This window comes from Serinus canaria, chromosome 4A (genome assembly GCF_022539315.1).
Source record: "Serinus canaria isolate serCan28SL12 chromosome 4A, serCan2020, whole genome shotgun sequence".
Taxonomy (NCBI): domain Eukaryota; kingdom Metazoa; phylum Chordata; class Aves; order Passeriformes; family Fringillidae; genus Serinus; species Serinus canaria.
The window spans coordinates 15,077,466-15,090,179 of NC_066318.1; the positions used below are offsets into that span (position 1 = coordinate 15,077,466).

The 12,714-nt window shown below is 58.9% G+C and overlaps 2 protein-coding genes across 6 annotated transcripts; both read right to left on the minus strand.

Moving 5' to 3' along the window:
* LOC103824215 (sestrin-3-like) lies at positions 1-8,260 on the minus strand. Of its 5 annotated transcripts, none has more exons than XM_030228973.2 (9): positions 7,076-8,260; positions 4,189-4,392; positions 3,815-3,997; positions 3,457-3,693; positions 3,261-3,372; positions 2,935-3,053; positions 2,403-2,593; positions 1,956-2,100; positions 1-1,415 (listed from the first exon to the last, which is right to left on the minus strand). In XM_030228973.2, the coding sequence occupies exons 1-9, from the start codon at positions 7,139-7,141 to the stop codon at positions 1,326-1,328; spliced, it is 1,347 nt and encodes a 448-aa protein (XP_030084833.1). In that variant the 5' UTR covers positions 7,142-8,260; the 3' UTR covers positions 1-1,325. The 5 variants fall into 5 exon arrangements, with proteins under 5 accessions (XP_030084833.1, XP_030084832.1, XP_030084831.2 ...); XM_030228972.2 differs by having other exon boundaries at positions 2,935-3,071; XM_030228971.2 differs by lacking the exon at positions 7,076-8,260 and adding an exon at positions 6,344-7,011 and having other exon boundaries at positions 2,935-3,071.
* Positions 8,261-8,392: 132 nt separating this feature from the next.
* On the minus strand, positions 8,393-12,209 carry IL2RG (interleukin 2 receptor subunit gamma). Its single transcript, XM_009099489.4, has 8 exons — positions 11,946-12,209; positions 11,023-11,113; positions 10,599-10,783; positions 10,322-10,464; positions 10,058-10,217; positions 9,517-9,625; positions 9,362-9,446; positions 8,393-9,260 (listed from the first exon to the last, which is right to left on the minus strand). Exons 1-8 carry the CDS (start codon positions 12,034-12,036, stop codon positions 9,057-9,059), a joined length of 1,068 nt encoding a protein of 355 aa, XP_009097737.3. The 5' UTR covers positions 12,037-12,209; the 3' UTR covers positions 8,393-9,056.
* Between the last annotated feature and the right edge of the window lie 505 nt (positions 12,210-12,714).

A 12,714-nucleotide genomic window follows, 5' to 3' on the forward strand; every position in this document is an offset into this window, starting at 1 on the left:
TCCGTGTCAAACATAATATATTTATAGCAAAAATAGGCTTTTTCTGTAGCTTCCATACACAAGGTTTTCTCCCCGTATATTTACGCAGTAAACAGGTCGACTGAAGCAGTGTGCACTGGCTGGCTCGACAGCTGCCCTTGCTTCAGGCTCCCACTTACAACGGGTGGCTTCATTCCCCTTTTGTGGCTGCTCTCTGGAGCCTGCACTGGTGCCCTTGTACCTCTCCAGCCAGGGGTTGTGGCACAGGCAGGGAGCAGCCCAGGGAGATGGGAGGAATGGTGGTGTAGCCCCCCCAGGCAGAGGGCAAGGCTGGTGGACAGGCTGCCTCTGTTTAGATGGGGCAGTCTCAGGAGTGCCCCCCAACCCACATTCAAGGAGAAGCTTCTTGTAGCTTACCTGTGCTGACCACAGGCTCCTCCACCATGCTGTTAAGCAAGTGACTGGGCACAGGACCTCAGCCCGCCCATAGTGGTAAGAAGATACAAACCACATTAACTCAAACACATTAACAAGCTTCCCTTGTTCCTCCTGCCTCTCTGCTGATGTGGAGCAGAGGACGGGCTTAGGACTGCCAAAGCCCCCAGCAGAAACCTCCAGTGCCTGAACACTGTCAAAGACCTTCTCATCCCGCTGTCGGAGAAAGCAAAGCACAAGGATGCTCTGCCAGCAAGAGCTTCACAGTTTGGAGTTTGCTGGGTCATCTCTTGTCCATCCCAGAAGGGTTTGGCACATAGACCTAAAGGACATAACATGCAGGCAGCAAGTGCATCCCCTTGCTGCCCTGGGGAAGGGCCCTTGCTAGGAGCCAGCGCTTCTTGCTGCTTAACCCTGCAACTCAGAACATTTCAACACACCCACATGCTGCCCACACTGTTCCCAAGTGAGAGACACCACCCCGATGAGGACAGGTGCCCAAGCGTGGCTTTGCAAGCAGAGCAGCCACTGCAGCACAGGGAAGGAAGCCAGTTCTCCCCTCTGCCCTCCCTGTGCCACTGAGGCTCCCACAGCACCCAGGCATGGAGCATCCCTCCAATCTGGCCCCAGTCCCCTCCCACTTCCCTCTCCCCCATGTTTTTGGCAGTCCTCCTTGGACATGTTCAAGTCTCCAGCATCTCAGCAGCATGGACTTGCCTCACAGTTTGGTAATTGCACGTAACAGGGCCACTCAGTGACCCCCACAAGGCGGGGGTGGGGAACCAACAAAAAGGAACAATACAGTCAAGTGAACTAAATCAAGGAATCCCTTGCCGTCGGTCCCAGCGTGACGGGTCCCGCACGAGTTCAGGGAGAGAGGAGGCTGCCAGGCCCTGCCGCAGCTCCAGCATCTAGGAGATCATATACTGGGTGATGGCCTGCAATGCGTACAGCAGCTCTGCCTGCATCCGGGCTTCCAGGATCAGCAGGTTCACGTGCACCTGCAGGAACAGCGAGAGGCTCAGGCAGCCGAAGTGTGCTGTGCTTAGTGGTGCAAGCAGCTGCCCACCTGGGCAAGTGAGTCTTTCGTCATCAAAATGCCACCAATTTTTCCAGCTCAGGCAGCTCCCCTTTTCCCCTCCTCCCAGTCCTGTAGGCTGTAGCTGCTTCCCAGAGCTGCATGCCAGGGAGTCCCCTGCATACTTGGCACCAGCATTCCAGGCTGGCAGCAGCACCGTCCCTGACACCCACAGCAGCTGCTCCTGTGAGTTACAGCTTGAAAGAGGGCTTGCCAGGAAGCACTCACCACTGGGGTAATGACCTTGGAGATGCCTGTGCTGCTGGTTCCCCTGTCTCATCACAGTGGGCAGCCCCATGCCACACTAAACCCAATTCCTTACAAACAGCCAGGTTCCCCCCACCTGCCTCAGACTGGTTTGGTGGCTCAAAGATCTCCCATACATCTCCCAAAGCACCCCATCTTGCAGCCCCTGCCCACTCCCAGCCCCACCACAGCCAGAGCCAGGGGCCAACTAGCCCACCTTTTCACTGTGCTTGAACTGCTTCCAGAACCTGTCAAACATTTCTGAGTTTGTCTTCTCTGGGTAGCACGTTACAGTTTTAATGTAAACTTTGAGCATTCGCTCCAGGAGCTGATTCACTTCTGCATAGTCATAATCATCGTACCTGTGGGGAGCACAGGGGGGAGTCATGGCCAGCACCTTGCCTGTGGCCTGCCTGGGGCATGGCACAGCCACAGGGCAGGGGGGCACATGGCAACAGCCACCAGGCACCAAAACCTGCCCCAAAGCCCTCTGCCCAGGCCAGAGCAGTTCAGTATCTCTTCCCTGCCTGTCTCAACATTCAGGCAGGGGATTCACCTCTGTCCCTTCTCCATGCTCATGTGGATGACAGACTGAGTGCCCTACCCTCCTCCCGCCCAGGCCAGCTCAGTTTTTTGCCCTGGACCGTGAGATTGGTTTCCCTACCTAATGCCAAACATGCAGTGGATGTAGTTCCAGATGCCCCGCTTGAAAACAGAGGGTTCACAGCCCTGCCGCTTGGCCATGGCACTGCTCTGCAGACCATCCACCATCCTAAACTTCTCATCCAGGAGATGCCCAATGTCAGAGTAGAGCCGGTTGACCAGTGAGAAGCCATGGTCTTCCCATGAGTAGTCCTGTTGAGCACAGCAAGAGGATTTTGCAATTGCAAAAAGAAGCTTGGAGCATGTTCCCAGGAAGAAGGGCTGGAGACCTCAGGAAGCAGAAGAATTCAATGAATATGCTCTGGAGGTAGCTCTGCCCAAACCACATCCCTTATCAAGCAGCTTTTGAATGATTTTTACCCTTGCCTCCATGAGGGCCATGTAAAAAAAATCATCAACACTTGGGGACAGAAGTCACCTCCCTCTTCCCAACCCTAGTGGGGCAGGCCAGTCTGCATGGGCAACTCTGCTACTATCTATGGGAGAGGAGGGGCAGCCCAAGCTGCTGCCCACCCAAAGAACAGGAGTCTTACCTGGACTCTGAATACCTGCGTCTGATCCTCGTCACGCCGGGCAAAGTCTTGGTATCCAAAGTCAGGGTCCTGCATGTAGCATGCAAGGTTGGTGGCACCGGTGACTTCGCTGTCAGTATCTGCAAGAGGGGAGAGCCCTGCAGCTGGGTCAGAGCAATGCCCTGTTCCCAGCCACATAACCAGCCCTTGCTCTGCCCCACATGCATCCCATGAGCCCCTCTGAACCACACATCATGGAAAATGTAAGGCATAGAGCAGCAACAAACACACAGGTGTGCTGTATGAACTCCCACCCTATGCATCCACCTCTGCTCCCTGCCCCTCACCTTCCTCTCGGTCCTGCTGCAGCAGCCTCATCTCGTCCCTGCCCTCAGTCTCCACATGGATCCGCTGCATGCGTTCCCGGAGGGAATCCAGCTCCATGCAGGAGTCCAGGGACTGCACAGACACAGGCCTGGGGGTGAGGGCAGTGGTCCCAGCAGCGTCCCCCCACCCCCTGCACACCCGCACTCGAGGGCTCACCCGCTTGCGGTTGATGCGCAGCAGCTCCTGGCCATAGCTGTTGCTGGCAGTGGCCTCACAGAAGCACTGGTTCCCGAGTGACAGTGGCTTCAGCAAGCCTCGGCTCCCCAGCCCCTCGTCCTGCTCGCAGCCACAGCCAAAGACAAAGCTGGCAAGTGCGTGGCAATGTGCCAGGAGGACGACGGCGTGCACCAGCTCCGCCAGCGACCAGCTCCACTCGCTGATCTTCAGCAGCTTCTGCAGAACATGGACAGACCAGCAATGTGACACAGGCAGGTGGGCAGGGTGCTGGCAGCCCCTGGGGATGCTGCTGTCCCCACTGCCGTCCTGGTCCCTGGCTGATAGCCCTTCCCAGTACCTCAATGTGCTCCTTGGTGATGAGCCATGGCCGGTGTGCCAGGATCTTGTTGATCTCATTGAGGTTGCGGAGTTTGGGGGGGATGAATTCGAGGCCGCGCAGCCACTGGGGGTCCCCCCCTGCCCGCAGGAACTGCAGCACGTGCAGGTTCACTAGGTACCGGCACTGGTGCCGAGCTGCTGCCTGCAAGAGCAGCACATCAGCATTACTGCCCCAGCCCGACAGGCACCCACCTCTCACTTAACCTCCAAGACATTGTGGTTTTGGCCCCTGATGAGAAGCCCACGGCACAGGCTATCTGCTGGAGGTTAAGGAGAGCCTCACAGGGCTGAGCAGAGCCCCTCTCCCCTCTGGCAGCTCCCAGCAGGGCTCACCATGATGGCAATGTAGTGCCGGCAGTCAAAGGGCAGAGGGCCGTCCATGTGCATCAGGTAGTGCTGCGTCTTGAGGAAGCTGTCCAGGTACTGGGGGTGGTAGCCCATCTGCTGGGTCACCGCCTCCAGCCGCCCTCGGCTTGCCAGCACCTTCACAAAGAGGAGCTGGGGGCACTCAGGGTCGCTGCTGGACATCTTCACTACCTGCAGGAAACACACTCTGCTTAGCTCTTCCCAGAGCAGCCCCTGCTGCAGCAGCACACCCCAGATAAGCCCAGGCTCTGCAAGAGGCAGGGATCCCTCTCCCAGCTTGGTGCTGCCAGAGGGACACTCAAAGCCATCAGGCAGAGCACTGCTCAGTGACACAGGTAGCAGGAGGACAGGTAGCAAGACACACAGGTTGGTCTCTGTCTGGGAGAAGGCTCTGCGTGGTGAGCAGAAGCAAAGAGCAGACCAGGAATTATGTTCTTTGTAGTGGTGCAAGGCCAGATCAGGAGAAACACAACACAAAATACATTCCAGAATGGAGCAGCCCATCTTCCAGCACACAGCCCTCCTGCCCAGAACCAAGATGTGAGAGCTGTGGAAACAGCAGAGGGGCTCCCAGGCTCCTGCCCTGGCAAGCCAAGAGGCAAACCATGTCCTGGTACCTTCCATGTCATCAGGAGCACACAGAAGAGCTCCCCACATGTTGCCCAAGCAGACAGCATGGGAGGGGGTCCTGCAGAACACAGCACAGCTCTGTGCCCACCAGAGAAAACACAGATGGGCAGCTTGGCAAGGGGGGCCCAGACACCCCCAGCAGTGCCCACACCAGCCTTGCACCAGGGTCCAGCACAGCTCCAGCCCCTCCTGAAAGGGTGGTGGGAACAGAGGGCAGGGATGTTGGAAAGATGCCCAGGCAGCTGCCATGCTCCAAGGACCGTGTTGCCACAACTCCCACCTGACAGCATGAGGTATGGGTACAGCAGGTGCCATCCCTTGTCACACAGGAAGTCACAGCTCCTGCTCACATGTGGGAGCCCAAGCAGCACCCCTGGATGCAAAGGATGCATCTCTTCTCCCAGGCTTGAACTGAAATCTCTCCTGGGAAATTCTGGCCCTGCTGACACCACTGTCTTGTTCCTTCCACCCGTCTCTCCAGTGCAGTCACCCAAAGGCTGGTGACTGGAGCATGGCAACAATGGTGGCATAGGAGAAAACCAGGAGCACTTCTGCAAACCACCAAAACTACAGGGTGCGTGACAGAGCAGCCAGGGGTGAGGGGCAGACAGAGCAGGGGTGAGCTGTGTGGCAGCACAGAACAGTTGCACCCACACAGGCAGTGCAGGAAGCAGCTCAGGCTATTTTCCACCATCCTGTACTTCTGGTGAAAACACCATCGCTCAAGTGTCAAGATGTTTACTTGACATTTAGAGTGTCCTCTTCACTTCCTCTGGTAAAAGGGGTCCACAAAACCCCAAAACTCATTAAAATGGAAAGATGAAAAGCACCAGCTCCTCTGATCGACAGGAGAAGATGAAAGCCAGAAGTGACCTGCAAAAGCTCCCTACAAAGTCCCTCTGCCTGGAGAAGTGAGATGCTGTGAGGACACCCAAGGGGCTACAGCCACTGGTATTCTCCTGGAGGGCTGAGGTGGAGGAGCCAAGGGCCCTTTCACTCTCCCCGGGGAAAGGTGGTCCCAGTAAGGAGCTGTGCAACCATGGCTCAGCCTTTGGTGCTGCCAGCTCTCCTCACTCTCCTCACTCTCCTTGTCCAGATGCTAATGGAGCAAGCAGCCAAGCAGATATGTCTTAGAGGGAGACCATGAAGGAAGGGGGGTATGAAGGTGCAGAACAGCCACCTCCTCGGCTCTCAGCCCCTGGCCGGGCTAAACTGCCCACTCCCAAAGGCACCAGCTCAGCCCAGGGTGTCTCCTACCGGTACCGCCTGCCACATTCCCTCAGTTCTGCCTTCCCAGCCTCTGGCATTGGCCCCAGCGCTACCTTTCTCATCCTCCTCGGCCACAGCCTTCCTCCTCCTCTTGGAGTGCATCCACTCGCACTCCCGGGCTGTGGGAGCATCGCCTCCCTCCCCAGGAGAACCTTCGTGTGTCCAAGCCCCACGAACTCTCAACAGGCACCTCAAATGCGTACCCATCGTACCCACCACCAACCTCGTCCCCTCCCCGCCCGGCGGACCCCGGGGGAACGGTGCCCCGGCGCTCCCGGCCGGCAGCCGTGAGCACATAAAGAAGGCAGGAGGTTGAAGGAGTCCGGACAGCGCCGGGATGTGCGGGAGAGGGGCCGGCGGAACCTGCCGTGCTCCCCGCCCGGCCGGGGCTCATCCCTTCGCCCGGCGAGACCGCGGCTCCGTCGGTACCGGTGGCTCCTCCGGTAACGTTCGCTGCCGCGACGGCACCTCTCGCCCGGCTCTTGTGCCTGGGTATTCCTGAGAAGACGGGGGAAGTACGAGTGCCTGCGGCAGGGACCCCTACGGCGGTGCCGGCGGCCGGTACCCGGGGCCGGTACCCGGGGCCCCATTGTGCAGGCGGCGGCGGCGGCAGCGCCCCCGCTGAGCGGCGCGGGCAGTGCAGGCGGAGAGAGAAAAACAAGTTTGATTGGCAGTGATGGAGCCACGGCGCCTCCCGCATCCCGCACAAAGGGGACGGGGACGCCACCGCCGCACCGGGACCAGCACCGGCACCGGGAGTAGGACCAGAACCAAGACCGAGCCGCCGGGTGCGGCATCGTGAGAGCGTAGCCTCGCCGGCCCCGCGCGCCGCCAGCAAGCAGCGGGAATGTCCCGGCCTGCCGGTGCCCTAGCCGTGCCGGCCCGGTGGCGGCGAGCAGGGCTAAGCCCGGTGCTCCTGTACGGGCTCCGGTGGTGACGGCGGGGCGGGTCCTACCTGCCCCGGCAGCCGCTGGCATCGGCTTCCTCGGGGGTGCTCCACGCTCTGGGGACACACGATCATGGTGAGCCCGTGCCGTGCCGTGCCGTGCCGTGCCGAGCGCGGTCCCGGTCCCGGCGCCGGTGCCGGTGCCGGTGCCCCCGCCCGGTGCGGCCGCCGGCAGCGCAGAGCCGGCACCGCGGCAGGCAGGGGGGCGGGCCCGCCTGCGCCAATCGCCGCCGCCAGGGGGCGGCCGCCGCCGCACCACGTGGGCAGGGCTGGAAAGTTACCGGGGCCGGGCGCGTAGGCCCCGCCCCCTACAGGGTGGGCGGGGCTCTGGTTGCCCCGCCGCTAGGGGGCGCTGCCGCCTCTCCTGGGCACCGCGGGACGAGGGGGAAACAAGGCCGGGATCCCATCCCGGGCCCGGCTGTGCCAGAGTCCGGCTGTGCCAGGGCCTGGCTGTCCGAGGGTCCAGCTGTGCCAGGGTCCAGCTGTACCAGGGGCCCGGCTGTCCAAGGGTCCAGCTGTCCGAAGGCCCAGCTGAGGGTCCCACTCTTCTCCCAAGCTAGCAGTGATAGGATGGGAGGGTGTGCTCTTATGTGCCTCTGCCAGGGAAGGTTGAGGTTGGACATGAGGAGGAATTTCTTCCCAGAAGGGGTGATCAGACATTGGATTAGAATGCTCAGGTAGGTGGGGGAGTCACTGTCCCTGAAGGTGTTTAAGGAAAGACTGGAGGTGGCACTCAGTGCCATGGTCTGGTTAACATGGTGTTGTTCAGAGGTTGGACTCGATGATCTCCAGCATCTTCTCCAACACAACTGAATCTGGGATTCTGTAAGAGCAGCTGCAGGGGGCTGCAGTCAGTGTTGGCCAGGAAGGTGTGCTCATCTGCAGGGACAGCAGCAGTAGCTGAGGGCTGCAGGTGGCCCCAGAAGTGGTTGGAGAGCCCAGAGCAGAGCCCATTGCCCAGTGAGGTCACAGCACATCACCCGAGTGTGCAGGGAGCCCTGTGAGAGAGCCAGGAGGGGACTCATCCATGTGCTTGATGTTGACTGATGAACATGCTGCCACTGTGAGCCTGGACAGTAGGACTGGCCCCTGCCTCACTGTGTTTGAGAGGTCAGAGGTGCTCAGCAGCTGGGGCTCCAGTGGTACTTTCCCCAGACCCCGCAGGACGAGCCTGGGCAATCCCCTGTGGGCAGAGCTTTAGTGTCACTGGAAACTGGGGACACAGAGGAAGGAGCAGCGAGGCCTGGGGGAACTGCCAGGATGACACAGTGGCTGGCTGGCTGAGCCAGCAGAGGCAGGACACAGGAACAAACACAAAACCATGGATGAAAGGCAAAGAGGAAATTTATTTTCATTACCTCACCAACTGCAGGACCCCCCAGGCAGAGGCACATAAGCAGGGATGCAGGCACTGTGGATCGTGGTCCACCCTAGAGGATCACTGAACCTGCTGTTTTTGCCTGTTTATCAAGGATTTGTGCAGTTGTGGTTTACCACTGTGATTTGATCTTTCCCACTGCAGGCCAGGAATCTCAAGCATGTTAAATAAGGTGCCACTAAGTCTATCACAGGCCTGTGTTATCTAAACACAGAAGTTCTACTTACTGAATACACAAAGCTAAACAACATGAGTATGGTATATGTGTTTTTCCTACATCAGCTGCAAGGTACTCGAGCATGTTTACAATCTTTCTTGCCTATCTTTCCTTATTTTTCCACACTTGGCCCCCCTGGGACTCCTCATCCTGTGTGTCCCCATCACTTGGCTAGTGGCCCCTGCTTGCTCAGCTGCAGCTGCTCACTCACTAGGACACGTCCCTGGCTGTGCCTGTGGGCACCTGGGAGCAGGGAGGGCACTTGGCAGGAAGCAAGACTGGGGGTCCAGGGCATTTGGCAGAGAAATGGCAGGAGCAGGGAGCAGGGCCTGAGGAAAGGTAAGGTTTGGCAGCAAAGCTGTGGAGAGTGGGGCATGCAGGGGTGCAGGAGTGTATCACACCCTCCCATAGCTGTTCTGGTAGGGGCTGTGCTCACTGGGGGCAGCTGGGGGCCCAGGCACTGGAGGTGGTGCATGGTTGCTGCTGTCCCAGAGGGTCTCGTGGCTGTCCTTGGGTGGCAGCTCAGTCACATAGCAGATGTTCTCGCTGTAGTTGGGCTTGAAGCTCTCCACAATATCTTTGGGGACTCCAGTCCATTCCTCCAGGGAGCAGAGCAGGGTGAGAGGAGCCGCCACCCAGCCCAGCCCCAACCCCCCGCAGCCGGGGTGAGCCCAGGGCAGGGCTGCCTGCACCACCTTACCTGGAAATTGCCATTGTGGGTGATGAACAGCTCATCAAAATTCTTGCTGGGGTTGGGAATTCGGGGCATCAGGATGACCCATACCCTGTGCAGGAGAGGTGTGTTAGAGGGAAGAGCCCCAGTGCTGCTGGCCCCAGCCAGCTCCCCACACTCACCTCTCCATGCGCACCAGCAGGATGACAAGGACCAGCAGCAGCAGGCAGGAGGCAATGGGGACCAAGACCGTGCGGATCCCAAACCAGTACAGCTCTTCCTCCACTGTGCCTGGAACGAGAGGGGTGACACTGATCCCCGGACAGCACACCACCATGGGACTGGGGTGGACCTGCAGGTAGCCCTCCGTGGGTGGCCATGGCATTGCTCATGGCAGGGCTCAGCTGGGAACAGAGCATGGAGAAGGGGCCTGTCCCTAAGCCCTGCCATCCTATCACCATAACTAGCCGGTGACCCTGTCCTGGCCCAGCCATGCCCTCCAGTGCTAAGAAGCCCCTGACAAAAGTCAGCAGGTCCCACTGGTGAGGTGTGTTTTGCTTCCAGAAGTACAAAGGATGCTGCTGCCAGCACCCTACATGCCCGATGGGTCTTGTCCCTAGAGCTGATGGCTCAGACCATTCTCTACTTGCTTGGCCATCTCTCACCTGCTGAGCCCTGCCCTGCTCCAGTACATCCTATCCCACTGCAGCCCTCAGAACATACCCTTGGTGGAGTTGCTGCCCCAGATGACAGGAACGCTCCACTCGCTCCAGAACTGGGTTCTGCCACAGAATTTGTTGATCTTGCTGCGCACGTAGAAGGTGTAGGTCTTCTCATAGTCCACGCTGGGTAAGGAGAACACATCTCCATTCACCGAGAGCTCCTGCAGAGACATGAACCCTGTGCTGCTGGCTGGGACCACCCTGGAGGCTGGTGCACAGCTCACCCCAGGCACAGCCACGAGGGTGCCATGCCCAGAACTCTCACCGTCCAGCTGGTGTCCTTGTTGCTCTTGTACTTGACAGCGTGCTCCAGGCACTTGTTTCTGGGGTAGGGGGAGGCCCAGGTCAGCTGCAGCTGATTGTTGCTCATGTTGCGGATGGTCAGGTTGACAGGTGCCTCTGGTTTCACTGCGAGGGACAGGTAATGCCCAGTGAGGTCTGGCCCCATGGCCAGGGCCCTGCTGCCAGCTAGGAGCCTACAGGGGAGCTCTGAGAACCCACAGCCCTGCAGAGGTGAGGGGGGTCCCCCCACCACTCTGTACCCAGGTCCTGCAGCTCCATGCGCTTGGGGATCTCCAGGGTCTTGCCTCCAACACTGGCATTGACGAGAACATGGAAAGGCTGGAACTGGATGAGCTCGTTCTTCTTGAAGTGGCAGCCGACCCTGACTCCCTGGTGCTGCAGGTAGTGCTTGCACTCCACCGCCTTGTCAGACGTGTTCTTGTTCCTGTGCCATACTGGGTTACCAGGACTCCCCAAGGCCTCACATGCCCCAGCCCTCGCCAGGACCCCTCTCCCCAGCACATCCCATCCTGCTCACCCTGGAGACAGAGCCTGCCCCACCCTGGGCTTGGGGAGGAGGAGAGGCCTGATGCCAGGACCAGCAATGCTGCAGCAGACCCCCTGCACAGGGACCCACTGCTGGACACTCTGCTGTAGGACTGGCCATGGGGCAGGGGCACCTACCAGTAGAAGAGGGAGTAGTTGACTGTGGGCATCTCTTCGTTCCCCCATGTGCAGTTCATGTACTCCTCATTGAAGAGGACACACTTCACTCCTGCAAGCAACAGACACTGCTGGGCATGGCTGAGGTGGGTGGCTGTGCCAAGGCCCAGGGGTGCACCAGAGAGACATGGCATATACCAGATCCCTGCATATTTCTATGAGCCTCCCTCTGTGCCAACCAAACAAACTCACCAGCCAGCATTGCAGGGGCAGGAGAAAGCCAGGGTCAAGCTTTACAACTCCTGGTTTGTAATGTAACACAATGGAGCAAACAGGCTGTTTCTACACCTGGAGGTGGAGGGCACCTTCCCACCAGCCCAGGAGGTCCAGGGATACAGAGGGGCTTTTCCCACAGAAAGCTGTTGTTTTACTGACAGCCAGGCAAGGAGTGCATTTTTTCTCAGAAAACAGTGGCTGGGATGAGAATGCCAGGTGGAAAGAAACGCCTCTGTGTCCTGTCCCCTTCCTGTGCACAGCACTACTGAGGAGACCAGGAAGGAAAGGGCAGCTGGTACAGATCCACTGACCATCCTGGCCAGTAGCACAGACCCACATGTAGCACAGACCAATAGGATCTGCCAGTAGAGTGATGGGGCAGGAGCACTCCCAGGGGGCTGGAGGGTCAGAAATGCTCCAGCACTGCCGTGGGCACAAGGACACCCCAACAGGGCTCCCTGGCACAGCCTGACCCTCCTGGCAGCCCCACTGCAAGGGGCCAAATAGGTGCCGCAGATCCTGGGACACATCAGGGGTCGCAGGGTCCCTGGTGTGTGCCACAACAGCGTGCCAGCCCACACAGCCCCACATCCTGTCCTCGCCCGCCATCACTGCGGAGCTCCAGTCCCCACAAAAGGGGCCCGTGGCCTTGCCAAGTGCCCCCTTACCTGGCTGGCTGTCGGCAGCAGCAGGGTAGGGACCCGGCCCACAGAGGAGGAGGAGGAGGACAGACACGAGGAAGATGCCAGGAGCTGCCATGGGGGCTGCTGAGCGGGGACGCGTGTGAGCAGCCTCAGCCAGGGCTGCCGGCTTCCGCAGCACACTGCTTCCTGCCCCAGGCACCGCCTGCACTGTGGCATCCTCCGGCCCCAAGGGTGCTCACCCCAGAGGGGCCCCACTGCTCATCCCGGTGGGATCCCACAGCTCAACCCACTGAGACATCATAGCTCATCCCAGTGGGATCCCATAGCTCATCCCACTGGAACTCCGTGGGTCATCCTGTTGAAAATAAGTTAGAAACGGTTGTAAAATAGTTGATAGATCATTAAACATGTACTGTTAGTTTGGTTATTATATTGTGAAAGGGGTTAAAAGGGTAGTTATAAGAAATGCAGTACTCAAGGTACCACAACACACCTCAGTAAAGTGCACCACGAGCCAGCCTGCACAGAACTGTAATGGCCAATCGAGGCCTTAAACCTTCATGCAAATGAAGGATCCAAAAAGAAACCAATCCAAAAGGACAGAAAACAGGATAGAAAGGGGCTTCTGACCCACTGAATCCGTGCTGCTCCATGGGGGCCATCGCTGCTGAGTAGCCCCAGCGCTGGCGCTGCAGCGTCCTCGAGAGAACACTCCTGCCCGGCCCGGGCCCCCGTGCTTTAGGCCTTTCTTTTTATTGTAATAAATGCTGAAATCACTTTAGCACCGGGAGCC